At 36.9% G+C, this 18295-nt stretch overlaps 1 protein-coding gene across 2 annotated transcripts in view; it reads left to right on the top strand.

The window, feature by feature from the left end:
- The window catches only part of MCC (MCC regulator of Wnt signaling pathway), a 199994-nt gene that overhangs the window by 27615 nt on the left and 154084 nt on the right, over positions 1–18295 (top strand). The window contains exon 1 of one of the 2 annotated variants that reach the window (XM_026673301.2): positions 10797–11418. The exons of the other annotated variant lie outside the window; for it this stretch is intronic. Within the exon in view, the coding sequence (XP_026529086.1) occupies positions 11365–11418 (54 nt within the window). The 5' untranslated portion in view covers positions 10797–11364. Of the gene's footprint in view, positions 1–10796; positions 11419–18295 lie in introns of those variants that run through there. 2 annotated transcript variants of the gene reach the window in all.

The following is an 18295-nucleotide window of genomic DNA, read 5'->3' on the forward strand; positions in this document are numbered from 1 at the left end:
AGTAAGTGTTATTATTTTTCCTATCAATGGAAATAGATAAGAATCTTATCTAAAGGACAAATTTGATATAAAGGCAATCTTTTAAGCTACTAAGTTGAAACATACATTAATTGTTGATATCCATTAGTTATTCAGACCTTGTGCATTAAAGAGCAACCTTACGGGGGGGGCACTAAGTCTGGAAAAAATACATTAGATTGTTGCATTCATCCATTTTAGTTATTCAGACCTCTCTTGTGCATTAAGTCACTTACTTAGTCACTTACTTACTCTTTCATGGACAAGGCATTTCTTGCATCCTATCCTTCATTCTAGTTCTCTTTTAGGGAAAAGAGGCAGTTGTCTCATCACTGTATGTGCATGACATACTTCTCTAGAGAGGATGACTAGGTTTTGCTAGTCAGGGCTATGCTTATCATTTTGTGGAGCCACAGTAGGTAGAACAATGGTACAGCATAGGTGAAGTTTAAAGTATTTATTTTCACTTTGTCCTGATAAATTTAGTTAAATCTATTACTAGACTTAACTTGCAGCTTGTGCATATTTTCTCTATCAAAATTCTGAAAACCTGAGGTGCCAGTTTTTATCCAGTGCTGGTAGAGTTCTAGGGGGCATGTAAAAGGGATTAAGAGTCTGCATGTGGTCTCTAACTAAGAAAGAGCTTTCCTGGATAGTTAATTAAAGATAATTAAAGTTGGGAACCCTGTAATAAGGCATGACTGTCAAATTACAATGGCAGTTTCAGCAGTCCCAGTTGTTTTTGTTGGGATCATTAGGATTGTTATGAATAGGAATTAGTTGAGGTTGTTGCTGTAGTACCAACATTCCAGCTGCACAGTAACCTCCCTGACTCCATTTCTGGGCTGTCAGTGGAGTTCCCCAGATTTATGGTTCTTCAACCACCCTTTCTTATGAGTTGGAGTGGCTTGAGTTCGTGGTCATCATGACAGCCATGGGCCTATATCAGGTCTATATATCCTAAGCCTGATATGGGGCAGTGGTCACATTCTGCATCTGGTATTTCGATTGGAACAGTGGCTATGTGTTCTGAAATTGGTGGAGCTCTTGGTTTGTCTCTTGTTATGGTGATATACAGCATAATTGTCTGCAGAAAGGAAGCCTATATAAACAATAGAAAATTCGTTTTAACAGGTGTCAAGATGGCTACATGTTTTCTTTTTTTCAGAAAACTCTGCTGCATGTGTGATTATTATAAGGTGATCGATTTAATATAAACAAAGGAGTGACTAGAGATTTTTAGGAATGTTCTAGTTAGGACCCCTTTTCATGTCTACAAATTACTGTACGGTTCCTATGAGAATGCATCTCAAATCATTTCTTATAAAAGCATGAATATCAAATTTGACAATTGATGTACATTTTACATCAGTCACACTGTATTATATAATTGCATAGTGGCCTTTCAACTCTTTCAAATATTATGAAAATAAATAGAAGAAATGTATGAAAGGCTCCTTTGCTTAATAATGAGGAAGAATAGCATTTTAATAATAATAACAACAAATCTTGCCTTTTGTGAGAATTATACCACAAGACTGTACTACAAAATGAGTCGTTGTTGTACTCCTTTGAATTGCTTCAGTTGAATCTCATTCATTTCACGTTTTTCAGTATTTTTTTCTGTTCAAATGCTAATTGTCTCCATTAAGTGTATTTTTCTAAGTGACTGGCAGAGGGCATACTGTACATAGACTACATCATTTAAATCTCTTGCTTTACTGCTTTCTTGCTGTATAAAAAGCCATTGCTAATGTTATATTCACTGCAAGCAAAGCCAGGGGTTTTTACATTAAACATGTAAAATATTAAGATTTTTAAATTTAGAAATTATATATTTATATTTAAATAGAGTTTTAATTACATTGTAAACATATTTAAGATTTATTTCTATCAAATACAAATGCTACATCCCATCAACAGCCATTTTTTTTCAAAGTTTGTTAACTTTTTAAACTTACATTTCTTTCCCCCCTCCCCCAAGAATGTCATTTAAAGAAGGAGTGGTTAAAGCAGGGAAACCTAAATAGTAGTCTGGCCTTAAATATGGAAGCTAACTGTATGACTTTGGTCAGTCACTCTTTCTCAGCCCCCTAGTGACCTACCGTTTTTGGAAAATGTTTCCATGAAAACTGTAAGGACTTGTTTATGTAGATGCAAACATAGATGTAGATGTAGACTGACCTGGAAGCAAAAAAAGAACAAAATTTATCAATTATCATAAATTACAAGGCAACTATATAGCTTACTGCAGCCTTCTTCAATCTGCAGCTTTCTAGATATGTTGGGAATATCAATCATGTGCTGACTGGGAATTCTAGCAAATATACTGTAGCTCCAGTGAATTTGGTGATCATAGACAAGGGATGTTCATGTATTTCCATGGTATATGTTCCCTTATAGATGTTCATTAGAAAACACCAATGCTGTTTAAAGCCACTAACAAATAGCTCTAGACTAATGGAAATTGAAAATAATCTTCTAAATCAGATATGGATGTATCTCTTATCATCAAAACTGGATAGCAACTGTTTTTGGGGAGTAGAAATAAATGATGTGGCCCTCTCATGGTTCTCCACTGACCCTCCGAGCAACTTTCATGCATATTTTTATGCTCCACTTCCAAAGTTTATTTTTTCTGTTATATTGCTTTGAATGTTTGTGTACATTTGGCTAGATAACTTCAGTTTGCTGCAGGCTAACATCATCAGTTAATTGGCCAGTTTGCAGTAAAAGCACTGCCCCTTCAACTGAACAGTGCTAATCATACAAGCAAATATTTGTGTATCTTGAAATAGCGCAGTGGTTAATATTTTTAATTACATTTCTTTTGTTTTCTTGAGTAACTAGTTTTTTTCCAAGTTTTTTGTAAATAAATCTAGGGGGTTACTGTTATATAATTCAGTATAAAATGATTTCACTGTGCTTCTAGTTCCCAAGTACATATCTATGGCTTACTTGGGAACTGTACATCTTTCTATCTCAGGTGATTGGGTCTGGTATTATTTAAACAAAGAAAACAGAGAAGGAAACTACCTATTTAAAAAAGGTATGCTTCAAAATTGCACTTTTAAAAAAATCACATTTCCATTCTGGTTTAAACAGATGAAGCTAACATATGTTTGAAAACTCTTTTTCTGTACTACTTTTATTTATTTATTTTTTAATTGTTGCTGAATGGTTCCAGATTTTAAATGTGATAATTAGGTTATATCATTTATGATTAAACTGATATTCATAAATTATATTAGTCAAGTTCCAAATTTTTGCCTTTACTCTCCAGAAAGTTTTTCAGGAAATTAATCTAAACTAAAAAAGAATTCCCATGTTTTAAAATGCTGAATTCAAATATATCACCAATATTGGATTTACTCCAATACATTTCTTATGTGAGCATGTGCTGTGAGTTTCTTTCTTCTGTCTGTGGTTTTTTGATAGTCTAATAAAACATGTGGATAATTTCCTGGATGTGAAGAAAAGAACTTTCAAAGTGGTGAAATTTTTGGAAATCAACTTCTGACCAATATCCAGTCCTTTGTGTGTATCTGTGTGTGTATTTTTATATTAAAATTAATAGTATTTATCTATCTAGGAGTGACATTATCTGACAGATAAAAACTTTAGTACATTACCATGTTGTCTGAATAGCAACATTAGTCATAATACCAAGCTTTTGTACTATTTACATAGCCCATTTATTCTGTTGATTTTTTAATTCCCTAGTTTGGTTTTACTTGAATTCATTTTTAATCTGAATTTTACTTTTGAAAAAGTCATTAAGTCAATTTTCTTCACTCTGAAAAGTACTGGAAAAACAAAGCATTTACCAAACAATATCGAGATGGTAATGTTTATTTATTCCAGTATTTAAGTGATCTGTACTGAGCAAATTTGATTTGTTTCATAATCAAGTCATTTAGACGCGTTAATTAAATAAAACAGTGCTACTCTACTTTAGCATGTTATAAAAAAATCTTAATAAAATGTACAAATGGAACAATGAAAGAACATGTGATTGAAAAAGATTGAAATTCACATTACTAGTACTACTACAGTCATGTCAGGAGCCCTGAAGCACTTCCGGGTTGAAATGATGATCGATGACATCACTGTTGCCCTGGGTACAGCCAGTTGGGGGTTCTTTCATGTTCCCATTAAGTTGCCTACTGAAGTGGTACCTATTTATCTCCTCATGGTTGCCTGCTTTCAGACGGCTATGTCAGTAGGAGCTGGAACATGTGATAGGAGTTCATCCTCTCCCACTGCAGCAGCTGGGTCTCAAATGCGAGCCTGGCGATCGTCAGCCCACCATTCTGTGTTACTACATTTCACATTATGTTATAGTCTTAAAGAGAACTTCTAAATAATAATGTATTGTAACATGGTCATTTCCAGTACATATAACCAGAAATCTGTCTAGAATGTATAAAGGTTGTTCAAATAAAGTTTTGGACTATATTACATACAATATACAATTTAAACCTGAGAATCTTTTCTTGGGCCCAATGGTTAAGTAGATGGGAAATATAACCATGGAAGTTTTTCATTATGACAACTTCAATAAGGTTGTTGAATGTTGTGATTTTTTTCAGAAAGGTGAAAATATTAAACTTTATCCTCAGTGGAGGAATGGATGGTGAAGATGATGGCTGGTCAAATTGATCAGAGAAAGGACTACAACCATATAAATTGCTGACTGGAAACCCTTTATTGACTTTTTGTGTGAAACTGAAAAAAATGAAAAGATGATATATAGTTTTGAAAATTAGAAAAATAGATAGTAGGAATAATTCTTAATAAAATGTAGCTTTTGTAGAGAAATTGGATTTTCTAAGGTAAATATGAGTATTAAACATTATATATAGTTGAATTGTCAAATGCAACTGAGTGTAAGCACTTAATAATAAGAGATCACAAAATTATTTTTAAATGAAAACTGACCGTTACTTTATAGCAAGGCCTACTATGGTAATCAATCAATTACCAGCAAAAGATGATATGTATCTTAGTGAGAAAGCAGTTATAAATCTTAGTGGATCTTACAGTGGTTAATCTTGCCATTTTTATATACTGTGCAGGACAATGAAAAAGGTGACTTCCATTAGATACTGAACATTCTGCTGCCAGTCAGGAATATAGATCTATGATAAATGTCTATTTGAGTAGAAAGTGTATTGTTTAGTTTTAACATTCTGCTGCCAGTCAGGAATATAGATCTATAAGCTGGCAGACCCACACCCACGTGGGCCACACAAGATGCTACCACCACACCTCCACATAGAAAGCAGACTCACACCCACACAGATGATGAGACACGACCACGGACCAGAAGCTGTACTGCAGCTGCATCACTACCCGCTTCAAACCCCTCCGACCCATACATGAAGCGAACGGATGCCCACCATGAAGATGTGGCGCGAGCACGAACGCGAAGCCAAACAACAAGATCACAGCTCACCAGCTCAAGTCCCCCGGCAACTAAGACTAACCTGAGCACAACCAAACCCCCACCTGAACAGAACACACACCCAGCCAATCAAAACACAGCCAATCCCCCAACCAATCAGAACACATCCAAACCCCCAACCAATGAGAACACATCCCCAGCCAATCAGAACACAGCCAAGCCCCCACCCAATCAAGTCACACCCCCACTAGCAGTTACAAGGAAGGAGCAGCTGCAAGCTCACATTACTCTGAGAAGCACAAAGCCGAAGACACAAGCCTGAAGATGATGAATGAGATTTTGTCGAAATACACATACACACACACACACACACACGTATGGTATTCAGCTTTGTTCGGGTATTTTCCCACGTCATTATAGTTGTGCTTTTAAAGTTGTAGCAACGTTTCGGCAGAATCTCATCTGCCATCATCAGGCTTCTGTATTGTGTTCATCTGTGAGTCAGACTTTCACAGCCATTTCAGTTTTAAATTTGCGGCTAGCCTACTGCTGTGCCAGAATGGTTTTTTCTTCATCCTGATTGGTTGGGAGTCTTGGTCTGTGTTTATTGGTCTTGAAGTTTGCTGTGTTCTGCTTGATTGATGTTTCTAATATCTTCTGTCTGTTTTGTGGCTTTTTTTGTCTTGATTGGCTGGCAACATTGTGTTCCTGGAGGCTTTTAGTGTGGCTTGGCTCCGAGTAAATGGACGGCTATCATTTATTAGGAAGCTAGGTTTCATCTGGGTGCCTGGTTGGGGTGTGTTTAAGCTGGAGGTATCAGGGGGGATCTGTTTGTGCCCAGGTGTTTGCCTGGCTTGTGGTGTGGAGATTTTTTTGTTTGTGAGTGCAGGCTTCCAAATAATTGACAGTCTGGTGGAGTCATCTCTTCTATTCATGCTTTCAGGTCTTTTTTCAATCTCTATGGCTTCTCTGATAATTCTGTAGCTGGGGTTTTCTATAGTGGCTAGGGTTTTGGTGCCATTGAAGTCGATGCTATGACCTGTTGCTTTCATGTGTTGGACTAGTGAGGAAGTGTGTTCCACCCTTTTTACTGCATTTTTGTGTTCATCCAGGCGAGTACTTATTCTTCTATTGGTCTGTCCAATGTATGTGGCAGGGCATGATGCACAGGGACTTCATATATGCCTTGGTTTTCCAGGTCAATTTTATCTTTGGGGTTTCTTAGGTTGGCTGCTATTTTTCTGTCTGTTTTGAAGGCAGTCTTGATGTGATGCCTGTGTGTAGTATCTTACTGATTTTGTCTGTAGTACCTCTTATGTAGGGCAGGACAGCTGTTCCATAGGTCTGTTCATCTTCTAGGTCTCCATTATATCTCAGTGTGTTTTTGTGGATCAAGCTGGTGATTTTGCTTTTGTGGAAGCCGTTAGCTGTCAGTACTTTAGTCAGGGTGCATAGTTCAGTCTATATGTGTATCTTGTCTGCCAGGCGTTTGGTTCTGGCGATTAGTGTTTTGGCCACGGAGTTTATGTGTGCTGGGTGGTGGTGGGATTGGGTGTTGAGGTAGCGGTTGGTGTGTGTTTTCTTCTGGTATATGGTGTGTCTTAGTGTGCCATCTGTTTTTTTGTAGATTAGTACATCTAGGAATGGTAGTTGTTTGTTTGTTTCCGTTTCCATGGTGAACTTGATTTTGGGGTTTGTGCTGTTTAGGTGTGTTAGGAAATTGTTTAGGTTTTCTTTTCCATGGGCCCAAATCACAAATGTGTCATCAATGTATCTTAACCATAGTTTGGGTTTGTGGGTGGCATTGGCTAGGGCTCTGGATTTGAATTCTTCCATGAACAGGTTTGCAATGATGGTTTGGAGTGGTGATCCCATAGGGGCTCCTTCAATTTGCTTGTATCTTTGTCCTTTGTATATGAAATATGTGTTGGTTAAGCAGTGTTCTGCTAGTTCCATGAGGTGTTTAGCTGGTATTTATTTTTGATGATTTCAAGAATTTCTTTTATTGGGACTTGAGTGAATAGTGAAACCATGTCGAAACTTACAAGCAGATCTTCTTGTTCCACGTGTAGATCTTTGATCATTTCCAAGAAGTGGTATGAGTTTTGTACATGTGAAGCTGCTGCTTCAGCATGGGGCTGTAGCTGCTTTGCTAAGTGTTTAAGCTAGGTTTTGTAGTGGTGCTCCTCTGGAGCTGACTATGGGTCTGAGATATATATATATGTGTGTGTGTGTGTGTGTGTGTGTGTGTGTGTGTGTGTATGTGTATATATGTGTATATGTATATATATGAATATCGCACTATCGATATCTACTTCACACACACACACACACATATATATGCTATAAAGCTGAAAAAGTAGCCAGGCAAGAGGCGATTAATAACATACATACCATAGAAAATTAAGGAATAGGAAATATGCATTTATTTCTACAAAAGGGAATAAAAATTATGTTTTCTTTTAATTGTGTTTCCTTACTATTTATCTTAAATAGATAACAACATAGGCTCTGTATCTTTGATAATCTGACCAAAATAGGGGAAATTATAAATGGTGGAGGAAGTTGAGAAGACATTTGCAGTATAGTCAAACAAAGTAGGCATCTTGTATATGCGCACTGGGTAAATTTTGACTTCCTCAACAACTATATTCCCAATGAAAGAACTGGAGAGAGAGAACTGGAGAAAATCACAGATTTCAAAGACCTGCAAATAGAAGTAGAATGACTGTGGCAAAAGAAAATACCAGGGGTGGGATGCTACCAGTTCGCCCCAGTTCTATAGAATTGGTAGCTCTGAAGAGCAACAGATACCGAACTGGTTCGGTGTCTGCTGATCTGTTTGGTCCATCCGCCTGCCCAGGCTCTTGGCTGTCCTTTATTTCCTGCTTTTTCAACCTCAGCTGCTTTGCACGGCACAGCTGAAGTTGAAAAAGTAGGAAAGAAGAGTTTCAAATGCTGCGTACCATCGCGCAGCGCTTGTCAGCTGTCCGAGCAGCACAGCTGAGGTTTTTAGAAAATGGTCTACACGCATACGCAAAACACACTCTCACTAGGGGTGGGGTTCTACCTGCCAGAGAACCAGCAAATTGTGATACTGGCTGGCTCCGCCCCGCCCACTCCTTACCTGGCATGTGCGGCATCAAACTTGCCTGCTAAGTTGCTATTTTTCCTTTTTTTTCCCCCGACCATCAGCTGTTCTGCTATGCCGGGAGATTCAGGTTAGCTAGAAAGCAGGAAATAGTTGGATTTCTTGCTTTCTCCCTAACCTAAAAGCAGAGCTGAGCCTGAAGCTTCTATTATTCAGTGTAGACTCAGATAGCAGATGGCAGAAACACAGATCTCTAAGTGAATCTGTGATTCTGTGAGCAACTCAATCTGCCTGCCTGCTCTGTCTGATTTTGGGTAAAAGTTGCTATTCTTTTAAAACTCAATATTTACATACATGGTGTGTTGTGAGTTAATTTTGTGAGTTTGCTTGCTAGCAAATATTATGAGCTTGCTCACAAACAAATTTTATGTGACAGACTCAGATAGCCGATTGCAGAAAGATAGATCTCTGAATGAATCTGTGATTCTGTGAGCAACTCAATCTGCCTGCCTGCTTTACCTGATTTTGGGTAAAAGTTGCTCTCTTTTAAATAAACAATTCAATATTTACATAAATATTTATAATATTTACATTCAAGCCATGCCCAGCCATTCACATGACCACCAAGTCAACAAGCCACGCCCAGTCACATGACTACCAAACCACACCCGCAAATTAGGCCACGTCCAGAGAACCTATTGTTAAGAAATTTGAATCCTATCCCTGGATAATACCAATAGCAAGAGGTGCCTTAGGTGTTTGAAAGTTAATGTTTATTTTTCACAAGGAGGTATAGGTAATAACTATTCAAAAAGGTAGGGCTAGAGCTGTTTATAAAATGGAATAAATTATTCTGTTAAGAGATGGAGAAATAAACATTAAAGATGTGCATAGGAGTTTTATATCAGCAGGGTTTCATTAGGGTGATAGTTCAATATTCATTCTCAATGTTATATAACTAAGAAATAATTACATGTGATATCAGACTGAAAACTAATTAAATAAATCTTAAAGACTGCCATATAATTTTGGGGGTTTTCTTCTTAGTTATATACAAAAGATACTAAGTATTTTAAGGGAATTGATACCTAAGAGCAATTTTTGATCAACAGTAGCCCTTCCAGTAGCAAAGTTAGAAACACTTTAGCAGATAAGATAAAGTTATTATTTTCATATTAATTTGTTTTTGCTGGGTTTTTAAAAAAAGAAATCTGTGACAGTATGCAGGAAATTAAATTGTGTACTTTATTTGTTCAAGAAAACACAGTGCAGCACTTTTCAGCGTTGTTTGCACTCTTATTTATTAAATCACAGCAAGAATTAGGGACACACCCAGGTTTACACTTTTTGAACTGTGATATTAAGCAGGAGATGGGTGTGGGTCATTATCTCCTTTTAAAACTAAGTATATACCGTATGATGCTGATATATTTTGTAGCTGTTGATCCTTGACAACTGCCTAAAGTTAAACAGCTCTATTTATTAAAACTAAAAGATCTAGTAATTGGTTTGTTTTTTTTCCTTTTGATTGCTCAAATTTGCTTTTTTATCCTTTTGGTACTTTCCCTCTTCAAAAAAGATTTTCTGAATTTCTGTTAAGAAAATAGGGAGATTTCTATAAAAATTCTGATTTGTACAATGACAGTTCATGAATTCTAACACTTCACTGTTACATTTTAAAACTTAAAGCATTTTAGAAATATGTTTTTAATTTTCAATTGCACTGAAAAAATAAAAGTGGTATGCGAAGTTACTGTTGTGAAAAAGTTTGGTCAAGGCAAAGAAAGCCACCTTTTTCCTAAGAACAAACTTAAGTCAAGCCTTTAAAAGTAAAGTAAAAGAACCAGAAATATATAAGATCATCTTTAAGTTTTGAAAACTAGGCAATTTTTTTCATAGGAATTCAACTCTTGAATTAATAATCATTCTTCCATATTTTCCATTATTCCAATTTGAAGCTTTCAGTTTTTTGGCTTAGCAACTTCTATGTCATATTATCCTGCATAAAAATGAAGAAGTATCAATTTAAACACGCCCCAAATGCCTGTAAAGTTTTCATTAGCTTTCTTCGATGTAACAAAGAGAAGGTCAGTCATCAAAGTTACCTACTTGAGGGATTTTTTTCTTTTCTTTTTAGTTGCTTTGAACTTTGGAACACAGTGATTTTTGGGTGCACAGAGCACACAAAACTCTGGAAGGATGCGTGCAGTTCTAAAGTGAGCTCTCCGGAGCATGTGTTCTGCTTCCTTCCCTCCCACCCCTCCTCCATTTGGTACCGCCTCTTCCAGGCACCCCGTAGCCAGCAGCTAGACAGCTGTATTTGATCATAAACCACTTACAACTCCAGGCTCCCTTGAAGGGGAAACTTTAGCGGGAGCAGCACGGTACGTCTGCGCCCTGTTCTGTCTTCCATCTCTGGGTAGGATCTACGAGTGGGTTTGAAGATCCATAAACAATTTCCAAGTGCATTGAACTGCCTTTCTTTCCAAGCTAGCTGAAGCAGGAAAAGAATGAAGGCACGAAACTGAACCGCGACTATTTTAGCAGCCAGAAGATTTTTTACATCCTGCTTGCGCTCCGTCTGGCGGAGAGCTCTGCAATATTTTTAATGAGTGTCTTGCAGCAACGAATTGTTTGTGAAACGGCAGGCAGATTTCTTTTTGTCTCTGTTTAGACAGACTCTGCATTATCAATTTCTAGGGGTCTAAATGTTCAGCGAAAATGGCTGTCTAGTGCAAAAAGTGCAAGACGGAAAAAGCTCAGATGCGAAGGGGGTATTGAATTTTCTGGAGCTTTTTAAAACCTTAACATCTATAGACAGCGGTCAAGCCCCGGTGAAAGTCTAATCATGAATTCTGGAGTTGCCATGAAATATGGAAATGAGTCTGCAGAACTAAGCGAGGTAAGAAGCTTTTATGTCCTTTTTCACGCTGCTTGGATTTTGTTTTCAGAACAGTTATCTCCTTTTTGGCATCCGCTTTGGCGTTAAAAATTAATGGATGTGTATGTACGTTATCCCGACATGTAGGGCTACTCCAGAAGTGATCTGAAATAAGAGTTGCAAGGGTTAAGCGTTAGAAGGGGGTTGCAACTGCACGGAGATTTGCCCTCTTCTCCGTTTAGCACTCTGCTGCAAGGAATTCCCCCCCCCCTCCCCCGTGTACCGTTTTCCACACAGCAAGCATTCCATTCTGCAGTAGGTAAGAAGGATGGAGATCCCAGGCGAAATCAAGCTGATGGCGTTTTATTTTAATTTAAGACTATAAAACAAATATTCTGCAAGAAGTCTCATGACCAACTGGCTATATTAAAGTACACTCAGGCATTTTGCTTTACTTACTCAAAAGTATAAGTCCTGGCATGAGATGGTCTTTTCTTGATGATAAGAAGTGAACTGTTTATTTTAGTTACTGCAGCTGTATATTTTGTTTCCAGTCAAGTTTCTGAATGCTTCATGTTGTTTTATGACCAGTGTTAAAGTTATGTGTTTGTAGGAGTTAATCCAACTATTCCCAAGTAAAGTTGCATAGATCAGGCCTTGTGTCATTTTACCTCTTCTAGTTTGCCAATTAAAATAAATAACATTACCAGAGAATATCTGCTGGATACATTTAAAATAATATTCAAAAGATCAGTTCTGGATCTGTGATCTTCCTTTTTTTCTAGTATGTACACAGAAATAATTTCACACCAGAAGGTATTTTATATCTTCCATATGTATTGTCGGAAATTGTGATCCTGACACATCTATAAAGTCCCAGGTTGGGGAAGATTGATTTATAGATAGAAGTGCTCATTAGGTTCAGAGGAAACTCTGAAGGCATAAACTTGTAAACACACCAGTGAAATAAACAGGCATCCTGTCAAAAATTAGCAAAAAGAGGAAAAAATGTGCTGGGAAAGGAGATGATTGAGTGATAGTTTGACATCATGCACTTTGTCATTTAAGTATTTCATTTAAAGTTTTACTTTGTAATCAAAATTAATTACAAGCTTTGAATGAAACCTGGCAGTTTCTCAAATTTCTCTGGTCAGCATTAAATCATCTGTACTTTGCTGAGTGTGATTATTGTGGTTCAGATTTCTTGGCTAACACTTCTTTCTCCTTGTTCTTGCTGTTGATGTACTATATTAGTCACTTGATTGTTTTCCATCTCTCATAGTTTGTAAAAGTATTCTCCATTTAATACTTTTTAAAAAGGAAATTTATGGTATGTTAAAAAATATCACAGAAAAAGTACAGTTTAGAAACTAAAAATTGGCCTTAATACACATTCATTTTAGATAACATTCAAATTGATTGTAACCATATTGTACATCATGTCAGTAGTCTTTAATATAAGAAATTATATCTGTTGTGGAATCCTAAATGTGTATGTCATACTGAGATTACTTGCTTGAACACAATACAACACTATGGTTTTGGTGGCATTAATAGTTACTTGTGGTGTGTCACACAAAATGTTAGGTTTGTGTGTATGTTGTGTATCATCAGAAATAAGTCCCAAAAGTAATATATTTGTGATAGAATTAGGATTTAAACCAATTAAGATTATTTAAGCAGGTACTGTTATGAGCAGATGATCAAGTTAGTTGATTTTTTTAATTGATGAACTATAATTATAATAAAGATTGATTTGACTTGATTTGATGGTTTTAGCAGATTTTGAACATATATGTAATAAACATACACAATTTTGTGATGCTATGATTTTGGTTCCACAAAGGTGTTTTATATCACTTGGTGGTATAAATATTATATCTGTATCATCACTTTAAATAAAAGTATCTGCATTCTCTGCTATGATCACATGACAGCACAAAAGTTTGCATATGAGACTATCCACATTGCTGTAAAGAGTTGTGGACATGTGCTGCGTTCACGCTCCAGAGCACCTTTCTGGAATAAAACCTGTATTTTAAGATAGTCCTAGTACATATAGAAACAACCTATTTCTATTTTTATCAGTATTTGTTGCAGCTAAAGAAATAATGTTAAACTGCAGATAGAAAGAAAAATATTTCTACTCAATTCAGAAATAGTATTTTATTCATATGTTAAATAAAATATGTAATCCAAAACCAACCTAAACTATATCGGAGTCACCCAGTATGTCATTGCTATGAGTAAACTTAGGGTTTTTTTTAGCCTCAAATGCAAAATGATTGGTTTCTGCTATATTTTTCATTTTGTAGATACAAAATTATGCTGTCAAAATCGATGCTGCTTTGCATACCTGGTAATAGTGGTTAACGTGCTGGCCTAGAAACTAGGCGACTGACTTCTATTCCCACCTTAGTTATGAAAGCAGGGAGATTGACTTTGGACTAGTCATTCTCTCTTGGTCCAACTCACTTCCTTGTTGTGGGATAAATAGGAGAAAGGCATATTATATATGTTCACTGCTTTGAGTTATTTCTAAATAATAAAGGATTTAAAAAACTAATAAATAAATAGACTTCATGGCATATATAATGCTGAACCATTAGAATTTATAATTCAGTTATCTACCAATGCTTTCTAATATTTGTCTTTTTGTGTCTTTTGTCTGGTTTTTGAGAAAATATAATGAGCTTTCTCCTCTGCTTTCCTCTTTTTGCCTTTTAGCTAATTTGTGCTGTTATTTTCTCTTCTCCTCCCCCAGTGCATTTTCTTGTAGCTTTTAATTGCATGTACTTGGCCATAGGGAGATAGGACTCCCATGATTATTAAAGGAAACTAAAGGAATTAGCTACGGTTAGCACTTTTGTGAAGAAAAAGCAATCCTGAGTATTAGTAATTTTTTTCAGTATTCCTAGTGTAAAATACAAATTGCTTGGTTCACATATGAGTCAGTGTAAGCAAGTGTTTTTGTCCATTTAGCTTGTGACGCAACAGTCAGACTATGTGTACTCCTGTCTTTTGATATGGCAGATCTGAAGTGTCAATAGGCTACAATCAACAAGTACTTAAATATATACCAGAACTTTATGTGTACAGACAAATTTTGCTATACAAAGCCAGGAATTGCCCAAATTATACAGTTAAAGTAAAAGGCTGACCAGGAAAAAGAGATAATTGAGCCTGAGTGCTTTGTATCAATTTGTTTTAAATTTTATTTTGATTGTAAAATATAATTTCCATAAACAGAGAAACATGCATTTGGAATAATATGCTGGCTTTCCATATTCTATGAAACGTATTCAGCTATTCATCATGAAAGATTTTTCTGTCAGCATTGTGCCTATAAAAATGTTTTTATCTTTTTTGCCCTGCTTAATGTGTAGAAAAAGTTATTTTTCTCCAGCATACCTATGGGAGAATCCACACATATGGGTTGAATCTGCCTTTCTGCCCAGAGACTGAGTCATCAATCTTTGCCACGCCTCTTCCTGTCGGGCCAGGAATTCCCCAGGCCCCAGTCACGACTCAGTCTTGGCCCAATAGAGACGTGGAAAAGGTTGGCTCCAGTGATAAGTAGGAAAAGCAGCATTCTTCAAGGTATAGATTCTCCAAAGGTTTGCAAACGTTTTAAAAGAACTGAAGGCAGGCAGCAATTGGAAATTTACACCCTGCTCTTACTTCCGTTATCACACGGATTCCCCTGAACTACCAATTAAGGCCTAACAGCCCAGGCAAACAGGAAAGAGCTTGATTGTTAATTCACACCGGGGGTTCACTCAGCAGATAGATTGGGACCAGAATTACCAGATGAGATCAAGGTCCTCATCTCTCAGGCCATTTCTCAGGGAGTGGCCTCCACCCTGAAGGGGAGGAGCCATACCTCTTCCCTAGGATCTGATCCTCCTTTGCAATCTCTGCAATACCAATCCCCTATGGAATCCCTTAGGCACCAGAGGGCTGCTTCACTGGCCCAATCCAACAAGAGTACGGCATCACTGGCCTATTTAGCCCTCTTCAAATTCCTCCTCCACAAGGCTAGGACCACGGCCCAAATTGATCATCAGCCTAGTGGTCCAGCTGTTTCACCTGACAATCAGGGCCCTAATAGGGGTTTTTCTGAACCCACAGTCCTACAGCAGGAAATTCTTTGCCCCAAATTATTTCTGGATGTAGTCCAGAGACAAAGGATGCAGCCAGGTTCATTTCCCACACCGAGGGTTAACGATAAAAATGTTTTCAATATGGCTCCCCTTCTTACAAAGCCTCCTTCCTACAATTGCCTCCTCTGGATGAGCCATTGACGTCCTTGGTTTTCCCCTCTGCGGTCTCCGGAGACATAGCAGAGGCCCTTAAGACAGAGGACAAGAAGGTGGAACAAAATTTCCATAGGCTGCACCAGGCCAATGCATGGGCAGTCAAAGCAGCAGCCCTATTTGTCTCATTTCAACTGTCTTCCATGGGTACCAAAGTCTCATCATCCACCATAGGCTGTTGGATTAGGACTTGTATAGCCAAGACTCAGGTTCTTCCTGTACCCAAATGAGTAACCGCCCATTCAACAAGAAGTGCAGCTACCACAGCTGTCTTGGCGACGCAAGCCTCACTTGAGGACATCTGCAGGACGGTGACATGGTCCTCCCCGTCTCCTTTTGTAAGGCACTACAAACTGGACACATACGCCTCAGCAGAGGCGGCCTTCGTCAGAAGAGTGCTACAAAAAGTACAGACGGGGTTCACAGGACCAGACTTCTTCCCACCCATAGGAACTGCCAGCTTTGGCATGTCCCATATGTGTGGATTCTCGCATAGGCATGCTGGAGAACAGGAGTTGGCCTACCTGAACGCAGTTTCAGCATACCTTGGGAGAATCCACTCCCACCCTGGCAACTGTCTGGTTCAGTGTCCAGGTGGGAGACAGAGCCAATGTCACAAAGATCATCAGGTGGCTGCGCCTTCTTCATGACTGGGGCCTAGGGACTTTCTGTCCCGGCAGGAAGAGGCATGGCAAAGATTGATGACCCAGTCTCTGGGCAGAAAGGCAGATTCAATCCATATGTGTGGATTCTCCTAAGGCATACTGAGAAACTGTGTTCAGGTAAGCCAACACCTATTCTGCTCAGCTTTATCCCTCTCATAAGAGTTCATTCTTTAATTTCATTATTATTCTGATTCATTCCAGTTCCTGTATCATATTTGTTACACCAAGAATTTTCATCCAGTTAGAAATAGTTAGTCTGATATTTGATATTTATAAAGTAATTTTGATGTCACAATATGGATTTTGATATGTACTAAGAATTCATTACATTGTGAAAAATTTATTTTCAGCAGTATAAGTGCTGTATAAGAATTCTCTCTTTATTGCTTAATAATTCATAGTCCATAGAAACGAAATTGTCATTTATTTGCTTGTTCCATTTGGTCTTCTGGGTGTTTGCAACAAATTCAAATAGTAGTTGTTTCAAATTTCTTCCTTTTTATTGTTTTACATACAAATAGTAAGGGAACAATAGCAAACCAATGGCAGTGATATTTTGAATACTTTTAGAACATATGAGCCATCCTGATTTTTCTCTGCTTTTGTAACAAGAGAAATAAAAAACAGGAACAATATGAAAAACCTGCTTAAAATTTTAAATTATTCTATGTTAATTTTTAACTAGCAAAAAAATAAAGTCAGATGAAATGAAAGCTTCTTATTTAAAATAGATTATCAATCCAATCAATGGAAAAGGATAAGAATTTCTCAAGTTTTTACACACACACACACACAGAACTATAGAAGCACATTTTTTCCTTCTATTCTTCCATCAACTTCAGGAAAAGACAGGTAGAACAACACCCAATCTTTAAGTAATCTTATTGTGTGCAAATCATGAAAAGCACTTTGTTTCATTAGCCAAGAAACAAAACATATATTAGTCAGAAGTATAGATAGATTCAGTTGAGAAATGCACTTCAGGCTTGAGAAAATAAATTATGTACTCGAAGACTTTGCAAGGCATGTTTCTACTTGTTAAAATGTGGCATAAAAGCAAAGATCTATAAACCATTAAGTAGAAACAAGTTTTATATGAATTCAAAGTGGAAATTAAAAGTCATAAATATACTGTTCTTCTAAATTGCATCACTGTTTGTCATTCTTTTAATAGTCAATAATATGTTGGTCTTTCCTTTTTTCACAGTTCCATAGTTTAACCATAGTTCATTGCTTAAATCACTACTAGCTGACTTTATATAATACTGTGCATTGTTAACCTTGGCTTAAAATCACTGTCACTAGCTTTAAATATTTCAGTAAGCCATAGTTTTATATTTTTTTCTGAACTGAACAGTCTACATTAATCAGGTACATATAACATATTCTGTAATATCAACACTGATGATGTTACCTAGTCAGGTAATGAAGCACCTACAAGCTAATAACCAAACTCAGCACCAAGAACTTCACAGTTCAATCCTGAGCTACAACTATTTTCTTCTGTTGGGGTATATACAAAAGACAAATGATGGGTACATCTGTTTGATTCATTGATTCATATTTTAAATTTTCTTTTTTTGCTGGTACTAAATGTTTAATTCATCTCTTATGCTTTTCTCAAACAAACCTTGTGTTATACAGTAATTAAGCATTCCTTTTAAAATTGGCCTCATTAGGATAATCCTATTTAATCAAATGGTTCTGATTTTTAAAACAATGTATAAAGGTAAAGGAAGCATACATTCCAATAAAAATTCATAAAGTCATCAAGAAGTCCAGTCTTGCATGTAATTGAGTTAAAACACTATAAATATATTACTGCACTGCCCAGTACATGTCAGAGCACATAATACTCCATTCCAAAACTCCTTATAAAAAGATGATACAGATTGTGTAACTTTATTTATCAATTAC

This window comes from Notechis scutatus, chromosome 2 (genome assembly GCF_049901735.1).
Source record: "Notechis scutatus isolate UNSWTSFEM ecotype Mainland chromosome 2, rNotScu1.2, whole genome shotgun sequence".
Lineage (NCBI taxonomy): Eukaryota > Metazoa > Chordata > Lepidosauria > Squamata > Elapidae > Notechis > Notechis scutatus.